The sequence below is a fragment of the Gobio gobio genome (genome assembly GCF_949357685.1).
Source record: "Gobio gobio genome assembly, chromosome: 3".
NCBI lineage: Eukaryota > Metazoa > Chordata > Actinopteri > Cypriniformes > Gobionidae > Gobio > Gobio gobio.
In genome coordinates this window covers 15,874,388-15,892,838 of record NC_137099.1, presented here as the reverse complement: position 1 = coordinate 15,892,838, position 18,451 = coordinate 15,874,388, and the positions used below count along the sequence as shown (strand labels likewise).

The 18,451-nt window shown below is 36.2% G+C and overlaps 1 protein-coding gene across 1 annotated transcript; it reads right to left on the bottom strand.

Annotated features, from left to right (window-relative positions):
* Positions 1–255: 255 nt before the first annotated feature.
* xpa (xeroderma pigmentosum, complementation group A) lies at positions 256–13,981 on the bottom strand. The gene is made up of 7 exons (XM_079813415.1): positions 13,786–13,981; positions 13,024–13,210; positions 12,803–12,913; positions 9,276–9,381; positions 8,879–9,044; positions 2,346–2,463; positions 256–1,213 (listed from the first exon to the last, which is right to left on the bottom strand). The coding sequence occupies exons 2-7, from the start codon at positions 13,196–13,198 to the stop codon at positions 1,059–1,061; spliced, it is 831 nt and encodes a 276-aa protein (XP_079669541.1). The 5' UTR covers positions 13,199–13,210; positions 13,786–13,981; the 3' UTR covers positions 256–1,058.
* Positions 13,982–18,451: the final 4,470 nt, after the last annotated feature.

Here is an 18,451-nt window from a genome sequence, read left to right as displayed (position 1 = left end):
AGATATAGGGCGAACACAAATAATGACAGCAATGCAAGGCATGTGTAACCCTGCCTCGGTGGACACCATGACAAAAGGAACGTTCACACATTCGCTCTCTTACTCACACAAGCTTTGCCGTGATAAAAGTGGGCATGTGGTCGCTGGTCCGATCATATGTGCCCCTGAAGAATAATAACATGCATGTTTGTGGTCATCGAGACATCAGATAATAAAAGCTGATAATGGACAATGTAAACAGAACAGAGAAATGTTTGCCAATTTGTAAAAAATTTATTACAAACATTTCATCGACATAATCCGTCATTTCTAATACAGCAAAAAGTATCTAGCCAACATTGGCACGAAAGGTGAGGAAGAAGAGTGGCCATTAAGGAACGAGTGCGTTTGTGCTCCTCGTCGGATACTTTCAATAGTCACACACGCAGACGGACTGAAACACAACACCGTGAGAGAATCTCTCAGTCTACGTATGGAATCATCAATATCCCTCGCCGAACAAACAGGCACTGGACTTTACGAGGTAGGAGAGTGGGAATGAGATCCTGTTACTAGTTCAGCTTTGGGTTTGGTGCTTTTGCCGATTTGATTTCACGTTTGAAAGCAGATTTTTTTTAAGTCACATTCTAAATATTTAATACAGATGTAATATTTAATACATCTCATTTGTATTTTTCTTCTCCATTTCACAGAATATGTTCAACAGTGTGAGCGTGCTCTCCCCTAAACGACAAAGTATGCAACCTGTCATCCATCACTTTGATCGCAGTTCTTTAAAAAATAGCAGCTCTACGGTGCCCTCTTGTGATCAAATCTAGTGCAGCACACTCTAATCTTCTGAGGCTACGGCTGATGCATCTAAATTTCAGATGGCATAAACACAAAACAGCACCGCTATGTTGGTTATGAGAGTCGGATAAGATCAAGTGAAATCCTGTTTTGGTACCTGGACTGCAAGCCAAAGGAATGTGTCGAGAAACAGGATCACGATTACTCTTTGCTGACCTGGATCCGGACCCTGCTTCTTCCCTGTACAGTAGCCACAGCTGTGAGAGCATTTACATTTTCTCAAAAGTGAGTTCATGTCCACAGGTTTGACACACTTTCCTGTAGAGATCTTCCTCTTCGTCCAACAGCTCCTCAGGGCCGTAGTCATGCTGATGAATGCTGGTATCTTTCTTAAACATACTGCTCCTTACCGCACGCCTCAGCTCTGAAAGCCAGATGAAGATGCAGAGCAATGTATAATTCCACACTGTGACCAAACGAAGTCTCGGTTTATTCAATTAATTTAAAAGTTGTCGTAAAAATAATAAGAATACATTTTAAAATATAGATCATTTCTAATTAGGGGTGTAACGGTACACAAAACTCACGGTTCGGTACGTACCTCGGTTTTGAAGTCACACTTCGGTACAGGTTCGGTACAGCAGTTTTACAAAATTGCTTTTTATTTATTTGATTTATTTTTACTGAAGAAAAAAGTGTCTGTCCTTAAATGAATTAAATTATAACTAAAAGTTTATTGAAGATATTGCTGTAAACTATATAGGGAGCCCTTACTTGCACATTAATATTAAAGGTTAACAACAGAGCACAAACTATTAGCATAAATTCAGTTGCTATTTATTTTTAGGTAATAATCAACACTTAAATAACACATTGTATGCAAACATGTAAGCTTCACATAAGGCAGTTTTTGCAATAACTTCTAAATCTAATTATAAAATAGTTTTTTCTCCAATTCGTTGTTGAAAAATAATCATTTATACACAGTCTGTGTAATTTTCATGACACGTTTATTTAAACATACATGAAAAAATGCAGACATCACTAACAGGTTCAGTAGAATATAGCCTAATGAATATAGGCTAATATAGTGCATATATTTAGTGAAAGAGTTGATTTCTCTAGTGAATAAAATTCTGTGGACACTGAATGACTGCCTGAGGAAAATGTGATGCTATGTGACTACGAATTGTTTAGTTTACAAGCAGTTATATCGAGATCTTTCCGCCGTTGAAACACTGATTGAGCGATTACACCACATATGATACGTGACAGTAATCTGTAATGTACAACATACCTTCAGATGTTCATTCATGTTTTTTCTTTAGGAAGAGATGATCGATCGCATTCACAGGTGATCGCGTTCACAGATGATTGCGTTCACAGATTATCGCGTTCTCGCACGGCCGCTTGAACTGACACGCCTAAAAGATTGCATTCGGAAACGGTTCAGTACGAATACGTGTACCGTTACACCCCTATTTCTAATCACTATTCAAAGTGGAAAAAGATTTAAATTCTGACCGTCCAAGAGTAACTGCACCAGGCTGTCGTACCTTTCACTTTTTTATTAAAGCGTTTCTGCTTCTGCACCTCCCTGTTCTCCTCTCGACTCTCCTTGGCCTCCTCCAGAGCCTCCTCACTGCCCCACACCTCCAGAGAGCGTTTTTCCACCTTAACATTCAATAAAAAAAATGTCATGAAACAGTTGCATGATATAGTAACACTTTACAATTCAATTTGATACATTAGGCATCATCACAATGAAAAAATATATAAATTATAGCATTTATTAATCTGGGTTTATAGTTAATTTATAAATATAGTAACAATCATTACGATTATATGTTTGCTCATAGTACATAAAAAATAGTATACACATTTGTTTGGGCTCAGTAAGATTTTCTTTTTTTTGTTTTAAAGAAATTAATACTTGAATTTAGCAAGGACACGTTGAATTGATTAAAAGTGACAGAAAAGACATCATTTTACAAAAGATTTCTATTTCAAATAAATACTGTTCTTTTGAACTTTCTGTTCATCAAAGAAACCTGTATGTATGACATATGTATATATGAATGTATGACTGTTTCCACAAAAAATATTAAGCAGCACAACTGTATTTATTGAAAATAATAAGACATTTTTCCAGAGCAAATCAACATATTAGAATGATTTCTGAAGGATCATGTGGCACTGAAGACTGGAGGTTTGATGAATGAATGGTGCTGAAAATTAATTTTTTATTATTCACTATATTACTATACTTTTGATCAAATAAATACAGACTTGGCAATCATAGGGGCTTCTTTCAAAAACAAACTTTTGAAAGATAGAATGAAGAAAAAAACAAGATTAATAAATACTGTAAAAATATTGGTCATTACTCTGTCATGTTAGGTATTGACAGGCTGGAAAACTGGGTTGGGCTTTCTGGAATGGTCCTCAAATGGTTCAGGTCATACTTAGAAGAGAGAGGTTATTATGTGAGTATAGGTGACCATAAGTCTGAGAGGACATCCATGACATGCGGAGTCCCACAAGGGTCAATTCTTGCACCACTCCTATTCAACCTATACATGCTGCCACTGAGCCAAATAATGAAAAATTACAAAATGGCTTACCACAGCTATGCTGACGACACCCAGATCTACTTAGCCCTATCACCTAATGACTACAGCCCCATTGACTCTCTATGTAAATGCATTGATGAAGTTAACAGTTGGATGAGCCAAAACTTTCTTCAGTTAAACAAAGAAAAAACTGAAATCACTACATTAGGAAACAAAGATGAAATTCTCAAGGTGAACGCATATCTTGAGGCTAAAGGTCTAAAATCAAAAAATCAAGTCAGGAATCTTGGTGTGATTTTGGAGTCAGACCTGAGTTTCAGTAGTCATGTCAAAGCAATAACTAAATCAGCTTACTATCATCTGAAAAATATTGCAAGAATTAGAAGCTTTATTTCCAGACAAGACACTCGTTCATGCTTTTATCACCAGCAGGGTGGACTATTGTAATGGTCTTCTCACTGGCCTTCCCAAAAAGACCATTAGACAGCTGCAGCTCATACAGAACGCTGCTGCCAGGATTCTGAGCAGAAAGAGAAAATATGACCATATCACACCAGTCCTCAGGTCTTTACACTGGCTTCCAGTTACATTTAGGATCGATTTTAAAGTACTATTAGCTACTTGTATATAAATCACTCAATGACCTAGGACCTCAATACATTGCAGATATGCTGATTAAATACAAACCCAACAGATCACTCAGATCATCAGGATCAAGTCAATTAGAAATACCAAGGGTAGGGCTGGGACGGTTACCGCATTACCGCGGTCACGTGACGCCTACCGCGGGTCTGAGATCGTCACCGCCATCACCGCAAAAAAAAAAAAAAAAAAAAAAAAAAACATTGGCCTGCCCATGTGTGCACGTTGTGTCTAATTCCATGGATTCATTGATTCTAATGACATGGATTGTGTCTAATGACATGTGTGTCTTATATGGATTCAAGGTTTTCTAAACAAAACATAACAAAAGATGGAGCAAATCCGACCTTTTGCGAGTTGGGGAGCGCAATGTTCCATTATAACATTCCATTTGTACCTGTGTAATGTCTTTTAGCCTATAATTTGAATTTAATTTTACTAAAGCATAAAATACAGGCGCATAAGCAGGACCTCAGTTTTTAATTGCACGTGCTTAACACAATTCTCTCACATGGTTGCGCAGCCGACAATAGCGGGTATGTAGATAGAAGTCATGAAAGCAGAAAAAGAACGCACCGCCCGGGCCATGGGTTTGTGTCGAACGCTGACCGATTTCTCCCATAGCTGGCAAAAAAAAAAAAAACGGCTTCAGAAAGAACAAACTGAGCTGGACCTGCCTCAGCACTCCTTAGTACTGGTAAGTTTTTACTCTCTTCCAACTCTGTTTGGGAAAGATTGACTACAAATAAGCTGATCCTACGAAATTTCATTCAATATAATCAATAAATAATCTATTGTAGGCAATTAAATATAAGTTGGCTATGCGATTCTGAAATTCCAATTTCATTAAAAGGCTATCGAAAAAGATATCCGTCTGGCAGGCTTATAAGCACAGTAGTGTGCGACACTTTGTTAAATTAAATAGCCGTCGTTAAATATTTGAACCACTGAGACAAAAGCGCATACGAGATATATAAATTAATATGAATGTGTAAAAATATGAAATATAAATATAAATAATAAGTAATAGGCTATACAATCACGGTAGTGTGAGCAGCGACACTTTGTCAAATTAAATAGCCTTCGTTAAATAGCACCACTGAGACAAAAGCGCACACGAGATAGGCATATAGCCTATATATAAATTTATATAAATATGTAAAAATAGGCCTAATATAATATAATAATATAATATGTAAAAATTATTTATGTAATATAAATAACATAAATATAAATAATTATATATATATATATATATATATATATATATATATATATATATATATATATATATATATATATATATATATATATATATATATATATATATATATATATATATATATATATATATTAGGGATGCACCGAAATGAAAATTCTTGGCCGAAACCGAAAACCGAAAAAGAGGAAACCAAGGCCGAAAACCGAAAACCGAAACACCGAAATAAATTATGCCAATTATTAGTACCATTGCATTTATGGCTATGACTGTTTACTAACTTTACTAAAATCAAGGCATTGTAATTGCATAAATTAATATTAAAGTTTCAAAGAATAAATCAATTACAAATTATGCCAATATTTATTTAGCACATTGCAACAATGCACAGTATAAAATAAAATTCAAACTAAAATGTTTAACTTGACCCCACTCATTTGTGCATTAAATAATAATGTACAGGCCTACAGAAAGGTTTTAAAATTAAAAGTTCTCTCATAAAAACAAAGTACATTTAGGTCTAGTGCATTTAAAATTTTTCTCTGTAGGACTACTACAAGAAAGTGCTTTCAGAACAAGTGCAACTGCTTAAAGATACAACTATTTTCTCTGTAGGCCTTCAACATAATAGTGTATCAAAGCAAAGACTGCCATAGCTCATATGTTAACTGTAGAATAGGGGTGTAGCGACACACAAAACTGACGGTTCAGGACAACAGTTTTACAAAATGACTTTTTATTTATTTTTATTGGTTTACTGGAAAAAAAAAGTATCTGTCCTTAAATGAATTAAATTATAACTAAAAGTGTATTGAAGATATTGCTGTAAACTATATGGGGAGCCCTTACTTGCACATTAATATTAAAGGTTAACAACAGAGCCCAAACTATTAGCCTAAATTCAGTTGCTATTTATTTTTAGGTCTAATAATCAACACTCAAATAACATAGTACGCAAACATGTAAACTTCACATAAGGCAGTTTTTGCAATAACTAATAATCTAATAATAAAATAGTTTTTTCTCCAATTCGTTGTTGAAATATAATCATTTATACACAGTGTCTGTCATTTTCATGAAAGGTTTATTTAAACATACAGGAGATAATCAAGATCTCATTAACAGGTTAAGTAGAATATAATGAATATAACGGCTAATATAGGTCATATATTTAGTGAAAGAGTTGATTTACTCTAGTGAATAAAATTCTGTGGACACTGAATGACTGCCTGAGGTAAATGTGATGCTAAAGTTACATGACATTGTTTAGGCTAGTTTACAAGCAGTTATATTGACGTCTTTTCGCTGCTGAAACACTGATTGAGCGATTACACCACATATGATACGTGACAGTGAGTGATAATGTATCCTCAACATACCTTAGATGTTCATTCATGTTTATTCTTAAGGAAGAGATGATCGATCGCGCTCACAGATATTCGCGTTCACGCGCGCGCGCCGCGGCTTGAACTGTGATGTGATCAGTGATGCCACATTAAAGAGCGTCAAAACGCCATTTATCGTTTGAATTTCGTGATACATGTTGATCGATGTTTGTGTGGGAACTCACAGTGAAGTCTGGTCATCTTCTCATCGAGAACATGAGCTCTGGCTGTCAGTGCTTATGCATGGAGCTGACGTGGGTGTTTCTCAAATATACTGCTTCAGACAAGCACGTGCAGGTCGCGGTTTCTGTTTGCGTCATCACAACATTTCGGCCGTGTTGTTTCGGTGATAAAAGTCTTTCGGCCGAAAACCGAAAATGCACTTTTGGGCCATTTTCGGCCGAAAATTTTCGGTGGCCGAATATTCGGTGCATCCCTAATATATATATATATATATAATTATTTATGTAATATAAATAACATAAATATAAATAATGTATATGTATGTGATATACAATCATTAGCCTAAATAGCCTTGTTAAATTAGCCTAAAAAGTCTTCGTTAAATAGCCTTGAACCACTGAGACAAAAGCGCACACCACACGAGATATGTAAAATAATATAAATATGTAAATGTTATAAAATATAAAAAATAAATATAAATAATAAAAGTAGCATAATATACAATCAAGGTAGTGTGAGCAGCGAGTGACTACACTTTGTTAAATTAAATAGCCTTGAGCCTTCGTTATTCTTCATTAACCACTGAGACAAAAGCGCACACAAGCGAGGTGTAAATTGTAGCTAAATGTAAATTAATAGCCTGAATATTTTAAAATATGTTATATAAAAATATAAATACTATAAATATAAATAATATATTAGGCTATAGGCTATTATATGAGCGGGTGTGCGCAAAAGTCGTTATAGTTTAAGTGATTGTTTAATGACGACGACTGTAATCTGAAAGTAAAAATATGGGAAATAAATAAACAAATAAATATATATTACTGATCAATACCGATAAATAAAAATGTTTGTTTGTCTTTGTTTATGCTGTTCCATCATCAAATCTCTCAGTCGTGATCTGATCTGCTCTCTCAGGAAAAAATATGAAGGCTGGGATGGTAACCATAGCCTGGTCTATATTTCGTTTTGCCAGCACTTTTTTTTTTCAGATATCATTCCATTTCTGTTCTAATTGTTCCTGTTCTAAACGTGAAAAAATAAATGTAAAATAAACATGTTCCTTATTATGTTCAATTGCCTGCGCTGGGGTGTGCGTGTGCGGCTGTGCGCGACAGTCGAGCGGGGGCCATTTAAAGCGGTTTACCGCTGAACCGCGGGAATTTCTTGCTTTTCAACCGCGGTAAGAAAAAATCTATACCGTCCCAGCCCTAACCAAGGGTTCACTCAAAGCAAGGAGAGTCTTCTTTTAGCTATTATGCCAGCCGTAGCTGGAACCAGCTTCCTGAACAGATAAGATGTGCTCCAACAGTAGCCACTTTCAAATCCAGACTCAAAACACATCTGTTTAGCTGTGCATTTACTGAATGAGCACTATGCCACTGTACGTCCGACTGATTGCACCTTATCTTATGCAATTACTCAATGAGCTCTGTGCTTTGTCCGAACTGCTTGCACTTTAATTGTGTTTCAATTTAACCCTGTTTTATTTGTAGTTTTTAATTATACTTTTTATTTTTTTATAATTTTTTCTTTATTTTTATTTCCTTTTAATTCCTATTATATATATTTTTATTTGATTCACTTATGACTATTTTAACTTCATTTCTGTGTAAAGCACTTTGAATTGCCACTGTGTATGAAATGTGCTATACAAATAAACTTGCCTTGCCTTGCCTTGCCTATTGCCTTGGCTAATGTTAAGGTATAGAACAGTATTGTTCAGTGTTAACTTAATATCATAATTTGATATTCTTAAAGATCATGTGTAATTGCTTATACTTCTGGCTCAACTAATGAGACTAACTAAATAAATGTGGTATTGGGACAGTAGGTGTGTTTGGGAACATGCTTGAAAAAAAAAAAATATCACATTATATACATATTATATTTGTATGTTCATTTCGTGTAGCTAGTGGTGGAGAAATGACATACCCCACCTACTTTTTTGTGGTAAAGAGAAGAATTAAGTTTTGACGTTGTTTCAACTTTAATTTATCCTTAAAAGGGATTTGAGTTTAATATTTGGGATGAGTGGATCAGATTATATTTACAGCTCTGGCATGAAGATGTGTCAAACCTACCTGTGTCTTTAAGTAGAGTTTCATGTCTCCCCAGCGTGGATTGTGAGGATTTTTCCTCAGGATAAACCGCAGCAGTGGCTCCCTCTTATCCAGATCACAATCCTTCAAAAGGAAAGTCTGTTTCGCTTCAGTCCGGGATATTAGCTTGTGCTTCACTTCATTGTCTCTATGCAAACACATGCAATTATAAAATTAAATACGCATACACATTACAGCGCTTGTTTTGAGCACTTGTTGAACTGCAGGTGCACAGGAAACACAGTAAAGTAACGGAACTGAAATACTGAGACAAAAACAACTCCATTATACCAACAGCACCAGCCAGTAAACTCTCTGTAACTCAAGTTTAACACTATGTTTTAACCTCCTGTAACCATGTACAGAATGTATGACATACCTGCATTTATCACACACAGACAGATCAAAACTGTTGCTGAGATAAGAGTCCATAAATGGCTTCAGACACTCCTCACACATCAGATAATCAGGCTCCATCACTGGGGCTGAAACACACACATAAATTACATTTGTCACTCACTATTATATGTCTATATGAAGCATGTATTTTTGTTAAAGGGTTTACATGACATATTCATTCAAATATATATGTTAAAAAAATCTGCATGAAACAGAAGTTAGTTTTTTCTTCCCTATTGATAGTTTTCATGTGACGTCCCTTACCTGGAGGGCAAAACAAGGTTTTCCTCCATTGCACACCAGTCATTTTTACCAGGTTCATACTTAGTACGTATAAACCATAGACCGTAAAAAAATATGGACGACGCAACTTCATTCTCTTCCGCTGAAGAAAAGTGCAGCCTCCAGAAGCGCTGACATCTTGCGCAGATTTAGGACCGAGTCTGCGCAGTAGTGATCTCGCAGTTTGCGCAGTAGAGAGCAGGAAGTAGAGACGCGATATCAAAAGCCCGTCCACACTCTCACAGATGCAGACCAATTCATTATGTAGGTGTGAAATAAACAGTTATGGAAATGTAGAAATTAAAGCTAAAGCTCCAATCTCCTCCCGAAAATCCCCAGAAAAGCCTGTTGGTGCCTCAGTAACAATTTCACTCAGAGAAGCTGTCAATCATAATGTCACACCCCCCGTTTTTATAGCATCAAATAACTAACTAAAACCAAGTTTATTTAAAAAAATTAACACTTGAAATTAAATCAGCGTGAAAAAAACTTTGATTGTTTAGTTTGTCTCGCGTCTATTAGAATTCACGGAGGGGCGGGGGTTATAACTTATACTGGGACCAACCACCTGGGGGCGATCGAGATGCTTTGGCTTCAGTTATTAACACGAGTGCGGCAGACTTGGTATAAACGCAACATGCAGTTTTTCTTAAAGGGTAACTTCAGTGATTTAGCATTAAGCTTTGTATCAGTAGAAACCCGGTAGTATATTCAAATGATGATACTTTCCCCCCTCATATCCCCCTGAGACGAGAGAATTATGCATTTTATTTCTGGAAAAAATCCTCCAAGGATTTTTTGGCCAGAGGCTTAAGAGATACAGCCACTAGATGGAGCTGTTCCGCATGTTATCAACCTGCCCATAGATCTGTGTATGTAAGATGTATATAGAATGTAAGACACAGACTGCCGCACGGACAATCATAACGGAGCGCGGTGCAGAGTAAAGTGAGTGTTTCAACTTTTCAATGAATTCCTGTGATACTCACTCACACTTTATTGAAAAGACACGTTCAGTTTTTAATTGTAGTGTTTATTCTCTAACTGAACGAAATGATTGTATTACTATGAAGATCAAAACGACGCTGGGGGCGGTGTATGGAGTGGCCTTATATGGCAGCGAAGCAAGTGCATTCTGGGAGTTGTTGTCTTTCATCCACATGAGACAAAAATACATTTTCTGTCTTTTCTCAGTCTAAAAGGCACCAAATTCAAAAATTATTTCACATTTCTACTGCATAAATGACCCAGTTTAAATACAAAGCTTAATGCTAAATCACTGAAGTTACCCTTTAAGCATTTTCCCATAGAAAACCATTATAAAGAAAATGCCTAACTGCATTCATATTCTGGGCTCATCTGCTTGCCTGTATAAAGTATGCATCATCAATGAGATGTAAACTGAATTTTGATCTATTATATAATGGTTGTAGTACATAAAGGCACTTTAAGTGTTTTTCACATTAAGCGTTTGAGAACGTCCCACTGTTTTTAGTGATAGAAATACTGCAGCAGGTCCTGTATTTGGATCACAAGTAGGGCTGTGCAATTAATCGAATTTCGATTTCGCCTCCCAACGATCACTAAAATAGTACAATCGAGAAAAAACGATTATTTTGCCTTGCTTTCTGAATGAAACGCGCACGCGCTCATCCGCCCCTCCCGAAGCCACAAACTTTCTCAGATCGTGAGTCTCGTGTGCATATCATCCGCTGGAATTTAAAAACTCGGCGCGAGTAAAGATGGCAGAAGGAGGGCAGTTACAGCAGCGTTTGGTGAGCAAAAAAGACAAAACCAACTCCGTTGTCTGGGAACAGTTTGGCTTTGAGGAATCAGACGACGAGCAGAAACGTGCTACGTGCAAGATTTGCTACATGGTACTGGCTGCAACGCAAGGGAACATCACGAATTTGTTTAACCACTTGAAAATGAAACAGAGTGACCTATGACAATCTAATAAAGAAACAAAAACTGACGAGAGCAGGGGTGCCGTGTAAACGTCCTTTTTTCCCCTCATATTTTTCAAATAATTCTCTCTTTGTAAACTTTGTTCAATGCATGCGAGTGCTGCCGTATGTTTGAATATGACCAGTCGTTTTCACCGTCGTCACCCGGGTTTAGTGCCAGAAGACGCGAATGAGAAGCCGCGCGCGCTGTGAGGAAATGTATCTCTGTGCACTCATCCGAGAGCGCGCACACGTCTCTCAGCGCGCAAATATTGAGTTCTCTTTCAAGTCTTGCTCTTGAACGGACAAACTCACACAAAACGTATGTCAACATGTCCATCTTGATGAGTATCCTAGCAGACATAGTCTGTATATGCCTTAAGTGAACTTTATACAGTCGATAAAGACGACGCATATCCGATCCGGATTGAATAGCTTTTGTAAGTTTAATAGGATTCATCTTTAATTTATAAACTCAAATATGCAATGTTATTTTACATTTGAGACATTTCTGTACCTGAAAACTAATGTTAGACGTACCTGAAAAGCATATCTAGCCGAACCATATTGTTGATCTTATTTATTTGTGATTATCATTTTTACGTGAATACTTTTATACTTTGATTTGAATATATGTTATATTATTTATTTTAATAATTCAAAAAGTACAACAAATGTTACAATTTCAATTGAATTGTTGAAAGGTGTATTTTTAATAAATACAACACATTCCCAAAGTCATGTGAAATAATCGTGTTACATAATCGTGATTTCAATATTGACCAAAATAATCGTGATTATGATTTTTTCCATAATCGAGCAGCCCTAATCACAAGCGCCCAAAACTTCACATATTTTGTGTTTTCTTCCTTTGAGGTGGAAAATTGATAGGTCTGTGTTGCAGTGTTATGTATGTTTTGCCCTCCAGGTCTCCGTGCCAGTCATGTGACTGAAAATTATGAATTGTGATGTATATCCAAGTGAAACTCTTCTCAAAACAAACAAACAAAAAAAGTTGTTTTGTCCATCACGAATTTATTGGATGGTTGTGGTTTGCTATTGCTGTGATGTCATGTGAGTGACAGGTTGTCCCGCCCCCTCACCAGTAAACACATCATCAGAGAAAAAAAAACAATTTTGATTTCATGGAGACTTTAAATATTTAAAAACGATTATTTAAAATATTTGACCTACATAGACATCCAATATGTGACAGTTAAAAAAAAACGAAAGAAAATAAAGAATGTATGAAAATGTACGTGATGTAATTTGTGATCACCTGGTTGCTGGACCACTCTTTTCTCCTGCTGCTCATCCTCTGCTGTGTCCTCTTCGATAAAGAACCCTGCACCAGAGTCTATAGTTTTTGCCACTTTAGCACAAGTAGCACCTGAGGGAAGACATTATAAATCATGGTACATGATAAAATTAGTTAGACAAATTAGAAAGTAAAAAATCATGCAAAGTAAGTGTTGTGCCGTTTCCAAACAAATGCCAAACCTTCTACAGCTGAAGACGGTCTACTAGCGAGCCTGGCTTGTCTGAGCATCAATGCCCGTTGTCTGTTCCGTTCTATTTTGGCCAACATGTGCGGCGTTAAAGACACGCTGGACTCGTTTGAAGAGTTTGCGACATCTGGTGCATCTTGAGAATGACTGGCCTCTGGTACATCCATGATCAGTCTGCTCTATATACAATACAGTTTGGACAAATTTACTCATTCATTCATTTCACAATGAATGAATCAGTAAACAATTAAAACATATTGATGGAAATGAAAGTTTGGAAATAAAACAGTGACCAAAAATCAAAACCTCTCAACCTTTCACAATAAAACATTATAATATCTGTATGGAAATTATGCAGTGACTAAAATCAAAACCTTTCAAGCATTTGACACAATTCATAGGATCAGTATGAATAAATAAATAAGTACATTCATAAAAATGAGAAAATCACTAAATCAAATTGAATAAATGATAAACATACAGTGGTTATCATACTACTATATTTATAAAGCATAAACTATAGCTGAGTTGATCATCATAATTCATAAGATCAATATGAATAGATAAATTAAAAAAACTTACATACAATATTAGAGAAATCACAAATCAACTCGAATGCATTCTAAACTTACTTTACAGTGGTAATAATAATAAAATGTATGCAGCATAAAATATAGTTGGTTACTATAACACATAAAGCAAAGAGCTCGAGACTTATGTCTCCGACCATTAGTCAATAAAAGCGATTTCTTACCGAAAACGTTTTTGTTTTTTTTATAGTTGGTCTAATGGTGAATTACACATTATATTAAAAATATCAGTCCAGCGTTTCAGTTTTATGTTTACGACTCGAGCGTGTTCTCCTTGTCTTCTTAAAGACTCTTTAGATATTTTGCATAAGACATATTCTTCTTCTAGGGTTTATTGGCGGTTGGCAAACATCGTATACTGGTGCATTACCGCCACCAACTGGTATGTGGAGTATAGACCAGAATGTCTCAAGTCCAACATCTATTGGTCCTTTTGTAGAGAGAAGGACCGCATGTTCAGTCATCCGAAACTTCATTTGAAGGCGACCACTTATGTTATGAGTCATTCCACGAAACCGGTACGATTTGGACTTACACATTTTTAGATTTTTTTACTAAAATGTATTACTTTTCTGAACACCCCACAACATAAATGACATACTTAACTTGCAGAAAAGTATATTTTCCCATCTCAGGCATCAAATCCCTATTATTATTGGTTACTTTTTCAAGATATGGGCACTATTAATCCTCAACCCCGTTATGGACACTATGGGAGCTCTCTGAATGCGATTATAAAATGTATTTGTAATGAAATCAACATTTTCCTATTAATCAGATGTCCCTCCCACTAATTCAGTAATTGCAAATATAAAAGTAGCATAAAATGTCATACTTTTGCTGTACTAAAGTCTGAAATGGGCCCTTTTTGTAACAGGAACCTCATCATTTTGGATCAAAGATGCATCTTAACTTCAGAATTTTAACTAAAATCAGTATTGTTATGATTGCTCTGAACATTTCAGATTGAGTTCAACAAAAATGTATTTACTTTTTTATACACTTAATAAAAATAAATTAAAAAAATGTAGGTGTGACGGGGTTGAGACTGGGGTAACGGGGTTGAATATGGTAACGGGGTTGAAGAGACAAATACAGCTTGACATATAAATAGTTACTCAGTTACTCAAATTCAATTAAATATTTTCTACAAACACTATTTCATAATGTAACCAAGAAAGACAACAGATATAAATTGCAATTGAACTGAGTTTTATTAACCCAACTGCAGGAAAATAATAAATGTACACAATAACATAGAATAGTGTGTGTGTGCGTGTGTGTGTGTGTGTGTGTGCGTGTGTGTGTGCGTGTGTGTGTGCGTGTGTGTGTGTGTGTGTGTGTGTGTGTGTGTGTGTGTGTGTGTGTGTGTGTGTGTGTGTGTGTGTGTGTGTGTGTGTGTGTGTGTGTGTGTGTGAGAACGTGTGTTTGTGTGAACATGTGTTTGTGTGTGTGTGCGTGTGCGTGTGCATGTGCGTGTGTGCTTTGTGGCATTCAAAGTCTGTCCCAGAAAAAGGAATCTGGTGGATGGCTGTCAAAACGACGAGCAGCTATCAATCAGATGGTTTTTCAGTCAGTAAAACGATAACATACAACCTAAACAACTAATAGTACTTTTATTAAAGGTGCACTGTGTAACCCTAAACGGACAAACTGCTCTACAGAGTGTTAGCTACTCTCTGCTGTCTAAGATGACGGCATCTTTGTCCTGTGTCGCCACCGTAGCTTCTCTATGAGCTTCGAAATGGAGGGGTGAGCAGTGTGCTGTTGCAATTCACAACCTCACCACTAGATGCCGTTAAAATTTACACACTGCACCTTTAACTACACGTTTAATTTTCTAACACTTTCTATCACTCAGCCTAGTCATTTACCAACACTCTTAACCGCTCATTGCTCTACCTTGAAGATTCTGGCTGTGGATACTGTCTTGGGGCATGATCTGTACTTTGTGGAGGAGTGGTTAAAGGGTTAGTTCACCCAAAAATGAAAATTCTGTCATTAATGACTGACCCTCATGTGGTTGGACACCCGTCAGACCTCCGTTCATCTTCAGACACAAATGAAGATATTTTAGTGTAAATCTGATGGCTCTGAAAGGCCTCCATTGGCTCAATGCACTTTACACTCTCAAGACCCTTAAAAGACACTGAAGACGTTGATACAAAGTCCATCTCACTACAGCGGCTCTACAATAACTTTATGAATCGGCGAGAATAGTTTTTGTGCGCAAAAAACCCCTAAATAACGACTTATATAGTGATGACGATTTCAAAACATGACTCACTGATTCATAACCCTTCGAAGCTTCATGATGCTTTGTTTTGAAATCGTCATCACTATGTAAGTCGTTATTTAGTTTTTTTTTTTTAATTAAATGAATATAGGCTACTATATTTTAGTTTGCTAATGTTTTTTATTTAATATTTTGTATTTGTAGGGGATTTTGTGGTACTAAATTATATTTCTGTGATATATCCTATTATATTATATTCTAATCCATTTCTTCACTTTTTGAGTTTTGAGCGTCAACCTGAAAATGAAATTTCCAATTTAAACTGTCGTAAATCTTGAATGCTTTAGAGCACAGACTTAAGTTCACTTAATCTCTTCACAGGCAGATTGTGAAAAGTTAAAAAACTTTAAAAAAAGTTATAAAAAATACTATTTAAAATTTTTATATGAAATATATATTTTCAAAAACGCATTTACTCTAAAACTGCAAGAAAATCAAAGCCATAAACCTAGAATATAGCTGCAAGCAGAGATGGCGGGCCCAATCCCCCGATGGCTTCAGGGCTACTGTGCATGACAATATGCATGTAAAAATACTATTTTAAAATCGTTTGAATGACATTACTTTAATTGTTTACCATGGCAACACCATTTGAGATATCCGTTCACAATTTAGCTTCTTCAATGTCTTGGCATCATGTTGAAAAAGTTTGGTGTGAAATATTATAAACTCACTAGTTGTTAAAAAAAAAAAAAAATTAAGATTCAGATTTTTCAAAAAATCCATTCAAACCAAAATATCTCACTTTATGTTGGTCGGAGCTAATAACTGTAAATTAGAAAGATGCTCAATGAAAAAATATATATTTACCGATATCCTGATATTCCAATATATATTTGTACAATAGTCACACTTGATGTCAACATTCACCTCAGAAATAGTGACATATCTGAGAGGTCACTATTACATAACTGGATCAAACAGAATATATTGAAATACTTAAAATGTTAGATCACATATAAAATCAATACACTTATCTATCTTATCTAATACTCTATTTTATGTTATTTATTGTTCCAAACCAATGTTTCTATTTTTTGATACAAGAGAATTAGCATTTTATTTTATTTTCTGCATACAACAGCAATATTCTATTATTTTTATTTAATTTTCTGCATAAAACCGCAATATTTATTTTTATTATTTTTATTTAATTTTCTGCATAAAACCCGCAATATTTATTTTATTCGTTTTATTTTGTTTTTGCATATAACAGCAAGATTTTATTTTATTATTTTTATTTAATTGTTTTGCATACTACAACAATATTTTATTTTTTAATACAAGATAACTAATTTTATTTTTTGAATGCAACATCAGTATTTTTATTTATTTTTTGCATAAAACAGCAATATTTGATTTGATTTGATCTAACATGTCTGTTCTATGCCTTTGTCTGCTCCGAAAAACTTACATGGAACCTGGAAGATTTTACTTTTTTTCAAAGATTGTGAATCTAATTCCTGTTGCTCTTTTAGGGAAGAAATCTGGAGCTCAAGCTGATGTGTCAAAACTCCAAAGCCTGATAAAATGCATGAGAATGAGGTGCTTGGGCCAAGTTCAGGAATGAAGTCAGAGGCCCTTGATTGAGAACAGGAGGTGGAGCTTGAGGATGTACATGAAGCTCTGTTTGTAAGAAGCAGCCGGCCAGAAACAGAAGCGAAGAAGGCCTCTCAAGGTTTAACTTTGCCATATGATCTTCTAAAAGTGTTGTTGATGGACTGCTTGCAAAGCTTAAGGATACACATCATGTTGACATGTTTGGCATTCATTTTTCTGAAGCTCTTGTCTCCAGTCTGGCAGAGGGACTGGCAAACCTGGAAGGAATTAAAGTTACTAGTTGCAGTCTAAGCTATCATTGTTTTCCCGATGAGAAGGATGCTGTTTTACAAAATGTAAATGAAGCTCATGGCAGTTTGGCATGAAACCAAAATGGCTGTTATCTATCTAGCATCTATCCTATCTGTAGTTAGTTGGACACCTCCCAGTTGGACATGCCCGAAACACCTTCCCGGGAAGGCGTTCAGGAGGCATCCGGAACAGATGCCCGAGCCACCTCAGCTGTCCCCTCTCGATGTGGAGGAGCAGCGGCTCTACTCCGAGTTCCTCCCGAGTGACTGAGCTCCTCACCCTATCTCTAAGGGAGCGCCCAGCCACCCTGCGGAGAAAGCTCATTTCGGCCGCCTGTATCCGGGATCTTGTCCTTTCGGTCATGACCCAAAGCTCATGACCATAGGTGAGAGTAGGAACGTAGATTGACCGGTAAATCGAGAGCTTCGCCTTACGGCTTAGCTCTTTCTTCACCACGACAGACCGGTACATCGACCGCATTACTGCAGAAGCTGCACCGATCCGTCTGTCAATCTCTGATCAAACTCTGAGTCTTGTAATCCAGTGATGAGTGAGTTTTGCACTGAAAAAGAACTGATGCAGGCCTGTGCTGCTTCTCCTTCACTGTGGAGGATATTGATTCATCTCTTTGCAACACCGCTCAAGCTAGCATCAATGAAATGAGGTCTGGAAAGTACCAGTAT